The 12,963-nt window shown below is 40.0% G+C and overlaps 1 protein-coding gene across 1 annotated transcript in view; it reads right to left on the bottom strand.

The window, feature by feature from the left end:
* LOC126295226 (DEAD-box helicase Dbp80-like) overlaps window positions 1-12,963 on the bottom strand; it is a 123,734-nt gene that overhangs the window by 86,547 nt on the left and 24,224 nt on the right. The window contains exon 3 of the mRNA XM_049987571.1: window positions 4,781-4,873. Within this exon, the coding sequence (XP_049843528.1) occupies window positions 4,781-4,873 (93 nt within the window). The remainder of the gene's footprint in view (window positions 1-4,780; window positions 4,874-12,963) is intronic.

A 12,963-nucleotide genomic window follows, 5' to 3' on the forward strand; every position in this document is an offset into this window, starting at 1 on the left:
CAACACACAGCAACCCAAGTTCCATAAACTGGTATCCCTTTCAAACCCGTAAACATGTCAAGTTTTGTGCCCATGAACAATGATTTGCACACAGCATTGGTTTTCTATCATCATTTGAAGAAAACTGTTGCAGAATTGCATTGAATGCTTCTCGAAGCTTTCAGCAAACATGCTCTACAGAAAATGCAGTGTTTCAAGTGGTTCAAGAAATTCAGAAGTGGTGATTTTGACGTGAGATATGAGCGCAGAAAACCATAATAAAGTTTGAAGACAATGAATTGCACATCTTATCGGATGAAGATGATACTCAAACTCAACAGGAACCTGTGGAGCAATTCATTGTGATGCAGAAAGCTGTTTCTCTTCTCGCGCGCACACACACACACACACACACACACACACACACACACACACACACACACACACACACACACACATATCCATCCGCACATACACAGACACAAGCTTGTGTCTGTGTATGTGCGGATGGATATGTGTGTGTATGTGTGTGTGCGAGTGTACACCTGTCCTTTTTTCCCCTAAGGGAAGTCTTTCCGCTCCCGGGATTGGAATGACTCCTTACCCTCTCCCTTAAAACCCACATCCTTTCATTTTTCCCTCTCCTTCCCTCTTTCCTGACGAAGCAACTGCCAGTTGCGAAAGCTCGTAATTCTGTGTGTGTGTTTGTGTGTTTTGTTCATGTGCCTGTCTGCCGGCGCTTTCCCGCTTGGTAAGTCTTGGAATCTTTGTTTTTAATATATTTTTCCCATGTGGAAGTTTCTTTCTGTTTTATTTACAAGTCATATATATATATATATATATATATATATATATATATAATATATATATATATAGTGTGTGTGTGTCAGTTTCGTAGTTTGAGCACATGGTGACAAAATTCCATGCAGTTGCAGGCAAGTACTACAAGTGATAGTACCAACACTCGCTTACCCAAACATAAAAAGAATTGCCGCCTGGGACATACTGACAAATAGGCTGTAGCAGAACATTTCTTCACGGAGGGGACTTGGAGATTCACAAACACCATAATACTTTCAGCATAAAGTGAGAATTAAGGAGGAGTTAAGTTAGATAAAACATAGATATTGACTTTGTGCCACTAGAATGAAGAGTGATAACTTTTTAATTGAGAAAGACGTCAATAACCAGAGATAGACAAGCAACTGGCAACAAGTGACAAATGGTGTTGCCCTCTATGCAGTTCTATAAATTCAGGCCCTGCCTCCTCCCACAAAATCCTCATTGCAGTTGCCCTTTTACCTCCACAGATGTGTCCTGCAATCAGAGAGTAAACATTACGGAATAGTTTTACATAACTGTCAAGGTCTAGACGTTTTAACTGAAATACCTTAATGTTTTCACAGTTTCTCTTTTTCACTGCACAGTGTTATGTTCAGCATAAAATTTGCTTCCTGAAACAACAACAACAACAACAACCACCACCTTGTATTGTTAATAGTTACATCCATTCTTCCTTAGTTGCTCCTTCAGTGCTATTTCTTTAATATTAAGAATAAATTTTATTCCTCATTGCAACTGGATTTTTACTATCCTTTTTACAAAGCATTTGTCACCTAATCATATTAGGCATAATCCACAGGTATCCTATACAATTATGTGAAATGTTTTTGAATAAAAACAATAGCAACAATAAAGTTGCAAAGGAAGGCAAAAAATTATTCTCTTCCAGACGAACAGCAATAATGAGCTTGACGGATACAAAGTTCAAAATAAAATTTCAAGGGTCTCTCTCTTAACCCTTTCATGTCAAAACTGAAATTCAACAGGAAGGTCCACTCTCACCACTGTTCAAATCAGTATTTGAAAAAACAAAATATTAAGAGGGCAGGAATTAGAATGTTGGAACCTGCTTCAAATTTTAAGCACCGAGAAAAATTGTGTTGATACTTTTCTGTTCACTGGTTAGCTTTTCCAGAGGTTATAGCCATAGTGAGAGAGGACTTTGAAACATTGACACTGTAAAATGTACTGAAAAGAAAAATAACAGAAAACATCTGCTTGCATTTTTTGGGGTGGGGGGGGGGGGGGGGGGGCGGAGCAGAACCAATTTCTATATCCAGGATCAATTTAACCCAGTTAAACACCAGATACACACCAATTCAACTAATGAGTGCCTTCCAATAAGTGGGTGAATGGGTTACAGTGGAAATGAGCTAGATACAGAAGTCCCACAAGCAGGAGCCACAAAAAATGGAAACAATTTTTATATCACACAAAACATTTGGATCCAAAGAGTGCTTTACCATGGATACGGGGTGTGTCCGGAAAGTACCACTTCGTTCTACCATCACCACGCACACGTGTCACAGTTCTGCACATTAGCACTCATCTCTGGTTCATTGTCCTTCCACCGACACCATGACAGCTGAATTGTGTGTTGTTTATATCTATTAGTGATCACTCAAATTGTCTAAGGTAATCTCCCAGGCTACTAACTGAAATTCATTCTGTAATACGGTCTTTGAATGCAAAGAATGTTAAGCAAGCTCAAATTCGAGGTGAACTTTTAGAGCTTTATGAGAAAAATATAATGACTGATGCAGTGGTGAAAAAGCAGGTGAGACAATTCAACGATGAATGTTCATGATGAAACACAGAGAGGGCAGCCGTCTGTTGTCATTGACAGCTCATTAACAATAAGAATGCCTTGTGATGACTTCTACAAATTTCAGAAACAGTTTTGCACGAGTTTGTCATGAATCACTTAAATATTCACAAACTGTGTTCACGTCAGGTGCGAATACACTTGTGGATGTCCACAAAACAAAAAAATTTTGCTGTGCTTGTAGACCTTTCTTAACGCAATACAGTAACGGTGGAAAGAAGTTCTTAAACTTAATTGTGACCAGTGATGAAACTTTGGTTTGTCATGTCACTCCAGAATCAAAACAGTCTGAGTGGCCCCACAAAAAACAAAAATTCAAAGCAACATTTTTCAGTACAAAAAATCATGTTCACTGCCTTTTGGGACAGACAGGACACCCTGCTTGTTGAATGAAACCATCAATTCAGTACAATATTGTGGAACATTGAGAAAACCTTGGCGCACAATTCAAATAAATGGTGTGAAATGATCCGTTGAGGCACTGTGTTGCTTCGTGACAACACACCTCGCGATTCTGCTGCTGTCACTCAAATACTTACTCAACAATTCCAGAATTGGGAACAGTTTGTGCACCCATCGTACAAATCCCTCGAAAACACAGGAGGTACCGACTATAACCGATGAAAAGACAAAATACAAAAAGGCAATAAATGAAGCAGGCAAAAGGAAATATAACATATAAAAATGAGACTGACAGGAAGTGTAAAATGGCTAGTGAGGAATGGCTCGAGGACAAGTATTTAAAAGCATATTTCACTAGGGGACAGATAATGTCAACAAGAGAGAAATTTATCCTCTGTGGCGCTACTGAAGTTGACATGCATACAAACTACAAATGAGAAGAATAAACAAACACTAAAATTAGTTCTGCAAAGTTCTCACTACACTATAGATGCATAACCTGAAAGCTATTGAAACAAAAACAAATCACACTATTGGCAACAGATTTATCACCAGTTGCTTTTTCCGCAAGAAAGTCCCTCACATAAATGCTAACGCATGAAATAAATACCCAAGCTCTTAGAAAACTTAGACACACGCTAGTCAATCATATGAAAAAGACTTAATATTCATTTCTTCATAGTAGTTCTTGAGAAAAGCACTGAACTAAACATTGTGCACTAACACGAAGAGCTTCTGCTGCTGCTCACTCCTCCCTCCTGCTCGGTTGGACCTATAAATTAACACGAAGTTGTGATCTCCAGCGCTCGTGCTCAGTCTCGTTCGTACTAGAATTTATTTCCTACTAGGAAAGGAAACAACATTGGATTTAAAATGCACACATTCCTCTAAAGACTCATTCCTGCATAGCTTGGTGAGGTGCTGGTTCATATTACCGGAGGACTGTGCATCCATCCCTACAGATGTTAATATTTCATACTGAGGTGATAGTTTATAGCGAATATATGTAATGCACCATCAAACTATTCAGAAAAAATACAGCAAGCAACCACCCTCCACAAAAATCTGGAAACTCAGCAACTTTCATGTGCACCAACTCTTCAGTAAATGCTACATGGCAATCAATGACCATCTTTACACAATAAAGTGTGAAAACAGCAAGAAGGCACAGAGGTGCTCGAGGTTCTCCATACCTTGCACATGTAATTTTTACATTTCACAAGTAATGTGAACAAAGATGCCAAAGAAACAAATGTTAACATTTTCTGATATCAACAACTTTCATTAACTGGGAAAATTAAGTTCCGGGTCAAGATTGTATTTGTATTCCAAGCTTCCCTCCTTGCATTGTACAAAAGACCTAGTCATCTGCTAACTTACTGAAAATAACTTTTCTTTACACTGGTCCCACCCATCCCCTAGCAAATCTATCTCTTGCAGCAGAGTCAAAATCACGAAGGATCTGCAAGGGAAATAACTTACAACTGCTTTACTCTAATTTCACACAAATGCAAATTTGTCCCTCACGAGGAGACTAATATCTAACTGCTATTTAAAATTAGGCCTTTCTAGAGCAAATGCAATCATTTATCTCCATTTCCTCTACCCAGAAAACAGCAGTGTGCCATTTAATAAAAACCTAAAGTTGAAAAGATAAAATGTTGCATATTTAGCTGCAATTAAACTCTGTAGAGGACAGAAGCGACCCTCCAAATTGAAAAAGAGACTTACGGTTCTGCAAGCAGGATCGGCAAGGCAGCCTCTTGTATTCTGGAAGGAGCATTGAAGCCCATTGCGTACACACCCTTCAGAAGGTTTGGCTTGCTGCAACAAACGCAAAATTTAGCAATACCCATGACAGACAATGACAACAGAAGTCTACTTCATACAAACAACAATAAAATTACATGCAGAAATAAGGGTTATGACATGTCTCAAATGCAAAGTTATGAAATGGGTGATAAAGAAAATATGCTAAAGGATGATAAGGGGGACACTTAACAAAACTGGCTAAATGACCTGTGCTAAAATACTGAGTGCATCATTAGTCAGTTAACCACTGGGCATTTCTGTCCATTATCAAATGGTTCAAATGGCTCTGAGCACTATGGGACTTAACTTCTGAGGTCATCAGTCCCCTAGACTTACAACTACTTAAAGCTAACTAACCTAAGGACATCACACACATCCATGCCCGAGGCAGGATTCAAGCCTCCGACCATAGCGGTCATGCGGTTCCAGACTGGAGTGCCTAGAACTGCTCGGCCACTCCGGCCGGCTGTCCATCATCAAATTTTAGCTAATTAATATCACACATATTGATAAATCTTGAAATCTGTGTGCAGTAAGATTTATTTAAAGAGGCTGGTTTGTTATTAACAAGTGACAATCTGACCCTTGACGCCATTTGTGGGTTCAATACAAATGTAAAATCTGTACATTATATACCGAAAATTGTCTATAGAACAGTGTGTGTGTGTGTGTGTGTGTGTGTGTGTGTGTGTGTGTGTGTGTGTGCGTGCGTGCGTGCGTGCGTGTGTGCTTTACAGACGTGGTGGAAATTTGGATGAAGTTATGAAGAAGTAAGATGGTCTCTCACTAAAAAGTGAATCTTGCTGCTTACAAGACACTGCAGCAAGTGGCGAAGGATGGCATTTGCGTGCCCGAGTGACAACAGGTCGCCTTTTCACACAAATCACATTTTATGCTCCTTCCAGCACACAGCCATTAGCGTGTAGAGCCCTGCAACAATGTCTCATGGGTCCAGGCCAGAGGAGGGAGACTAAAGGGTGTGGGTAATCTTTTCATGGCATTCACTGCATGAACTCATCATTCTGTAATTCACAATAGATCAACACAAGAATGCCCGTACTCTTGGGGACCATGTCGTACATTCATTTGTTTTCCTCGGCACAGCAGACAATGCAACACATCAACCAGCTTAGAGTGCACGCGCATGGTTCGAAGAGCACCAGGACGAGTTTATTATACTCCCCTGGGCACCAAACTCACAGATTTAAACCCCATTGGGAGTAAGTGGGCCCACGTCGATCAGGCAGTTCGTGCCGTATATTCTCAAAGGAGAAACCTAGAGCAGCTGGTCATGACAATGGAGTTGTCATAGCTCCACATCCCTGATAGTAACTTCCATAACCTCACTGACACAGTTCCTGCACTGCAGAAGGTGGTTTTCAGGCATTTGGTGGGTGGTCACATTAATGTGATTGGACCCTGTGTTTTGCTAGCCCCTTCTAGTGTGGCATGATGTCACTTGGCAGTCAACCAATGAAATGCATTATAACAACTCATCATCACAATACTCTGTTATCAACAAAGTGGTTCTCTGATTCACTTGCGACCTGTTTACAATATCGAGTGAAATAGCAAAAGGGCTTTGTACTTTTGTCTGCATACGAGTAGTAACACTGGACACAAAACCAAGCACAGAGTTTATCATTTATTTTCAAAAATTCTTTTAACCCCAGCAAATCGATACACTGTAAACAGTAGGACATGTATGTGGTAATGTCAATAAAGGAAGCACTCTTTTCAAACAAAAATGTAGAAGCCATCTGCATCAGTGCTCTCCAACAGAAACTAGACTTTAGATTTTTTTCTTTTTTTTTTAATAATATTTTACCTGTGCATTTCCTAAATCTGCAGCCGCATACACGGTCTACACTGCGAACCAGTGAAGTGTGTGGCAGAAGGTACTTAACATGGCACGACATTCATTCTAAGCCATACTATTATATACACTCAAGCTGATGTTTAATGTTGTTACCAAAAATATCAAAAGGTTCTTTGCCGATTAACTTCAAATTTTTGCACAATACTCCAATAAATGTTTGGATGGACACAGGATATGTATATTTATTAAAACACAGGTTTTCTTTTAAAGCTGAGTGCCATGCTATGGCACACTATGAAAATGTGCAGTTTGATTTTCTTTATTGCAGTCTGGTTTAGCTACGAAAGAAGGGCAGTTCAACCATCAAGTGAACTGTTTCTCTCATATATATTCTTTCTCCTTCTATGCAATTTTGAACAACTGCAAACACAGATATGAGCTGTTTTGTTTTTTCCTGATTCGTTTTTAACAGAAAACAAAGTTTTATTTATGGCTTACTGGTTTATGATTAGAATACCACTAGAATCTGAATTTTTTGAAACTTTGTAATGCTACCCTTCACAGACAAACTAAACAAAAATGCTGTCACTGAAGCTACTATCCTTACAGTTCCAGAATCAGGAGACATGTCTCACTCTGTATAGCAATGACCCTCATCGATTTATCCATTTACTTTAATCGACCTCAGTTCCCAACCAGGTTTCAACGGGAGTAACGAAGTTCTACATCGCTTTAACAACTCTCCATCCCAGATAATACATTACGTTCTCCCTGCCATACCTCCTCAGTCCAGTCTCAATTTTGGTCTGATACTCCATATAGTCAGATTCTGTTAGTAAATGTTGGTATGGTTCCAATCTTCACAATAAACCAGTCTTTTTTGAGGTGTAAATTAAAATTAGCGTGCTAACGCGGACTTGTGATATTTGCAAAATAAATCTGTCCTGTTGATGTGCTTGCATCGCACTGCACAGAAATCTAGCACTCTCATACATTAATTGCACGCTGCACAGGTCAAACGGCGCAAATGTGGAAATAACAATCAAGTAATTATGCAGAAACCACTCACTTTTCCTGTTTTTAAGAACTCTACTAAGCTCTACAGATTTCGGACGTTTTCACATCTGTCTTCTGAAGTGGTGCGTTTCTTATGGCATCCTAAAGCATTTTATATGTACATTCATTCCTGTCTGCCACTGTAAGTCACTGATTCTTCATATTCATAAAAAATGCAGCCCATTCTTAACCTTTCTGCAAGCAGCTCAAGGTAAGTTCCAACACTCAAAAAAAAGGTGACATGTCGGTTTTGTGATTTCATGCACTACCAATGTTAAGCAGCATATAAAATTTTGTCACAGCCGCAGCGATTGCATGCTTAATACGTCTGCCACACATAAAATAATGTTTACTGCAGTGTCAGACCACACCACATCATCATGTGCAACCTCAGTTGTGCAGACTTGTTTGAGGCTATGCACTGTCAAGGAGAAGGAGAAGTTCGATTGCATTTTTGTGGTAACAAACATGCTGATGTCGTTTCTTCAACCTGATGATGGCCTTCCGCTTGGAGACAAGTAACCCAGCAGAAACAAACCTTTGAGTACCCCAACTTCCAGTGGCAGCCTCATGGCAATCAACATGTTAAACATTTAGTTTGAAGGACGAACAGCAACAGCCGCATTTGCATAGTGTTAGTATTTAGTACTTCACAGTGAAGTTGGAAATGTGCTAGCAGTGTGCACGTGTCACACTCCTACTCATCTGAGTCACGCTGCTGCTCATTGCTCTGGCTGACTACCAGTGAGCATCGCCAACTTCAGCTCAGCCAAGTGTTCCCGAGACACCTCGGGGGACGTCATAGCTGCTCCTCACTTTACTGACTCGAGATCCAAGTCTGCCCCACATCCCTGACCGTGTACCTTCCACAACCCCACCGACGACTCCTGCAGATTTCACAGTGGTCTACAAAGCAAATGACAGATATTCAGGCTTCCGACAGATGGTCACATTTAAGTGACTGAATAATCTATTTAAGCGACTGAATAATCTATTTACGTGCCAATTGTGTCCAGCAATGTGTTATCGTAAGGTGGCAGTTGTAGTACTGGTTAATACTGACTAAACTATCCTGAATACGCTATTAATAGTATCTATCAGTGTGGTTTCCCGTTGTCTGAGACTGCAGTCATGTGAGCGAGTTGTGTTTGAGTGAGTGAGTGAGTGAGTGAGTGAGTGTGTGTGTGTGTGTGTGTGTGTGTGTGTGTGTGTGTGCGCGCATATATGTGTCTATTGTTGACAGAGGCATTAATGGCCAAAAGCTATAATCATGTGAATCTTTTTATTGTGCCTATCGTGACTCAGCATCTTCGCTATATGGTGAGTGGCAACTTTTCTTCTCTAATATTGTTACATTCCATTAATAGTCTACGGAGATAAGAGAGAAACATTACTGGAAATGAAGGAGAAATTTGCTAAAGGCTATTAAAGTTCGCAGATGAGAAACAAAAACACTGAGGATCGCCAATGACGTTTTAATTCTTCAGCGGCATCAAAGGACTTTGAAGAGCAGCTGAATGGTACAGATAGTGTCTTGAAAAGACATAAAATTAACATCAGCAAAAGTAAAGTGAGGGTAATGGAATACAGTCACATTAAATTATGCTATGTTGAGTAAATTACAATAGTCATTCAATAAGTAATGCAACTTTTTTTCTCTGAAATCAGATTGGTTTATATTGGAGTCTAACACACCAAATTATTCCCCACTCTTTAGGCAAGAAAACCCTCATTTTCACTATAATCTCCATTCAATGCAACAGCCTTAAGCCACACTGGGAGAGAGTGTATGCCCACATGGTACCACTCTACTGGTTGACATCAAAGCCAGCTTGTTGTGTCAATAACCTCTCCATCGTCCACGTACTGCTTTCCGCAGAGTCCATCCTTCATTGATACAAACAAAGATGGGAGATCCAGGCTGTAGAGTGGATGAGGAAGAACAGTCTACTGAAGCTTTGCGAACTACTCTCAGTTGCGCAGGGTTGTGTGAGGCCTCGTTTTGTCTACGTAGGACGAGAAGAACATTTGCGTTTTTGTGATGTCAGACACATTGAAGCCGTTTCTTCAATTTCCTGAGGATCTTCTGTTAGTGGTGGGTGACCACCAGGTTACTCGCTGCCTGACGAACACAACTAGTGAATAAGTGTGTCAGCACTACCAACAGACACATTCAGTTGCGCAGCAAGATCTTCGATTGTGATCTGTCGATCACCTCAAAAAAATGGCTCTGAGCACTATGGGACTTAACATCTACTGTCATCAGTCCCCTAGAACTTAGAACTACTTAAACCTAACTAACCTAAGGACAGCACACAACACCCAGTCATCACGAGGCAGAGAAAATCCCTGACCCCGCCGGGAATCAAACAGGGGGCAGTATTACTACAGGTTGTATGCCTCTGCATTCCTACAATCTCCGAGTTGATTTATGCAGCCAGTTATAGGGGGACATACAGTATGATGCCAGACCAGTCAGCACTTTGGCATTTTATACATTGAAAATCAATTCCTCATGGGAAACAATGAGAGTCATAAATATTGTAGGACTTACAGGGGATTATCAACTAAAATTACTGTTATTTTCTTAGTATTAGCTACAAAGTCTACAAGACGTGTGGTCTGCCTTCAGAAAACAGTATTAAATCCTTAAACAGAGTGTCACATATTCCTACAGGAGGTATTATTGGTCACAAATGTACAGAAACCAACAACTGTTGAGATATAGGACATTTTACTTCTGAGGAACAAAGTTTAATTACAGATGAGGCAGGCTTCATAACAGATGGCATAATTAATTGTTTGTTGGGTTGGTTTTAGGGCACAAAAAACAACTGAGGTCATACGCGCCCAAGTCAAAACTAAAGAATGCAAACTAAGAGAGAAGGGAAACGACTATATGTCAGTCCCATGGAAAGAATAGGAGACATCTAATCAAGGCATGCAGAGAAAGGGCTTGAAAAACCATACAAAAATGGAGATCCAAAACTAAAAATTAAATGGCCTTCAGCATATTGCTTCAGCAGATACAAGGTAAACCTCGGGTGACAGCCCGCGTGTCATTTGCTGAAACAACTGATAAATCAGATGGCAAACCCAAGATGGAACATAAATTAGTAAAAAAAAAAAACATTCCAGCAGGTAGTGACAGGCAGTTAATATTTGGGCGCAAAGCGTACAAAGTGGTGGGGCAGCACCATTGAGCAAATTACAATGGCTAAAAAACACAGTGCCCAATAGGCAGCCGAGTTAAAATAATCTCCTCCCGGCGGGAGGGTCGAGAGGTGGTCATCCAAGGCGCCAGGAGAGGCTTGAGAATCCGAAGCTTATTCCCGTGGAAGGAGGACCAATTACGATGCCAAAGGGACACCACCACGTGGGAGACGGCAACGCAGAGATCATCGGAGGGAATAGAGGTCGCAGGCTGAGGTAAGAGGTCTGCGATGGTATAATTAATTACCATAATATGCATGTGAGGGTAGATGAAAATCCTTGAGTAATCGTAGAGGTGGAGCTTTGGGATAACTTCAATATCAACGTATGGGCAGAAATTGTTGGTGACAGACTCTTAGGGCCATATATTTTGTCAGATTAACAGATGTTGTATATCACCAATTTCTGCACAATTAATTACCGGCACTGTTAGACAACAACACCATTGCAGAAAGGCAATAACTGGTTCATCCACAAAGAAGCACCACACCATTTTCTATGGAACATGCAACTACAAGTCAAAAGAAAACTAATTAGTATGGTGCAATTAGACTCAAACCTCAACATCTAAAGTAAAAGATTCCTTCCAGCTCCAAACTGTTCTATACAGTCCACATATTGTTTGGTGAAAAGTTACATCATTTTAAGCATCAGGCTTGGAGGGGGAGGGGGGGGAGACGTTGGTAAATTAGTAGTTTTTATCAATTTTTCTTAAATATTTCAAAAACTATGTGGCTTGGTGCAAATAGTGCCCTATAAAAAAATAATCTACATTTTTAATGTGAACAAAAATGGTCCTATGCATAATCTTGTTAAAGTGAATGGTTCCAGAGTTATGGAGGTTTTGAATAAATATGACATTATCACTAAGGAAACTAATTTTTTATACAGAATTATGATTTGTAAAAGCAAACTGTGATTTTAGAGGCCATGATATGTTAGTGATAGGCCTTTGTAGGAACGACAACACCACCTTCTCAAGAGGTGCTAGTTTTTAAGGGAAAAGAGGCTTGTGAAAAGAGGATTCTGTTCCTCAAGCCCACAAATAAAAGTTTACAAGTCCTTGCAATTTCTTCTCTGCCTTGCCTCTCTTAGCTCCACGTGCTGCTCTGGTTAGACACTGCGCACACCTGCAAATTCTTCCATTGCTTCACACACCCGAGAACAAACTGAGCTGGCATGGAGTTAATCCAAGTTGCAATAATAGTTGCTGCTGTTATTGATGTGAGTCCAGTCAATCCACCAATGCTACTCAAGAATCTCATCAATACCTGTTCGATGGTCATGTCACTCCAGACCAAAACTTTTCAGTGTGTCGGATGGTGAAACAACCACAATTAATGAACAAATTGTTTTCTGGGCTCACTGAGCTGAAAAGTTCCAGCAAGTCTTGCACATAAACACGTGTAGATTTACCATAGTTTAAGTGAGGACATGCACAAAAATTGGGAGCATTTGATGGACACGGTGAAGGTGGAGGAGAAGGAGAAAGTCCCCACTCCTCTCAGCTCTAATAAACATTCAAATAAGCTCAATCATTTCTATGAAGTGAATCCACTGTTTTTGTGTTTGTCCTGATTCTTTTCAACATTGAAGTTGGTTTTCCAAAATTTGTACAGGGTTCTTCACTGTACATGACTACATGATCTTATCACAAGATGCATTATCACACTTTAAAGTTGGATAGACAAAACTGAGCTCATCAGGATTGCCAGAAGTGTCCCCAAGTGAAATTCCCCGATTTCCAGACAAGTTTTCGCATTTTTCCCTGGCCAATTTTGTGATCTCTAGGGTAAGTAAAGACATAAGTTGACAAAAAAAAGTAAGGACTTCTGTATTTTTTCCCCATGTGACCAAAAATCTTAAGTACTAACATCAACATCTTTTGTAATGAACTGTTTTTAGATGGAGAAAGGAAGCCAAATGTATGCATGTTCCATTAAGACCACTGCTGTTATTTTATTTCAATAAAACAAAACACATCTGGCGAAAAAAAAAAAAAAAAGCATTTCCT

The sequence above is a fragment of the Schistocerca gregaria genome, chromosome 11 (genome assembly GCF_023897955.1).
Source record: "Schistocerca gregaria isolate iqSchGreg1 chromosome 11, iqSchGreg1.2, whole genome shotgun sequence".
Classification (NCBI taxonomy): domain Eukaryota; kingdom Metazoa; phylum Arthropoda; class Insecta; order Orthoptera; family Acrididae; genus Schistocerca; species Schistocerca gregaria.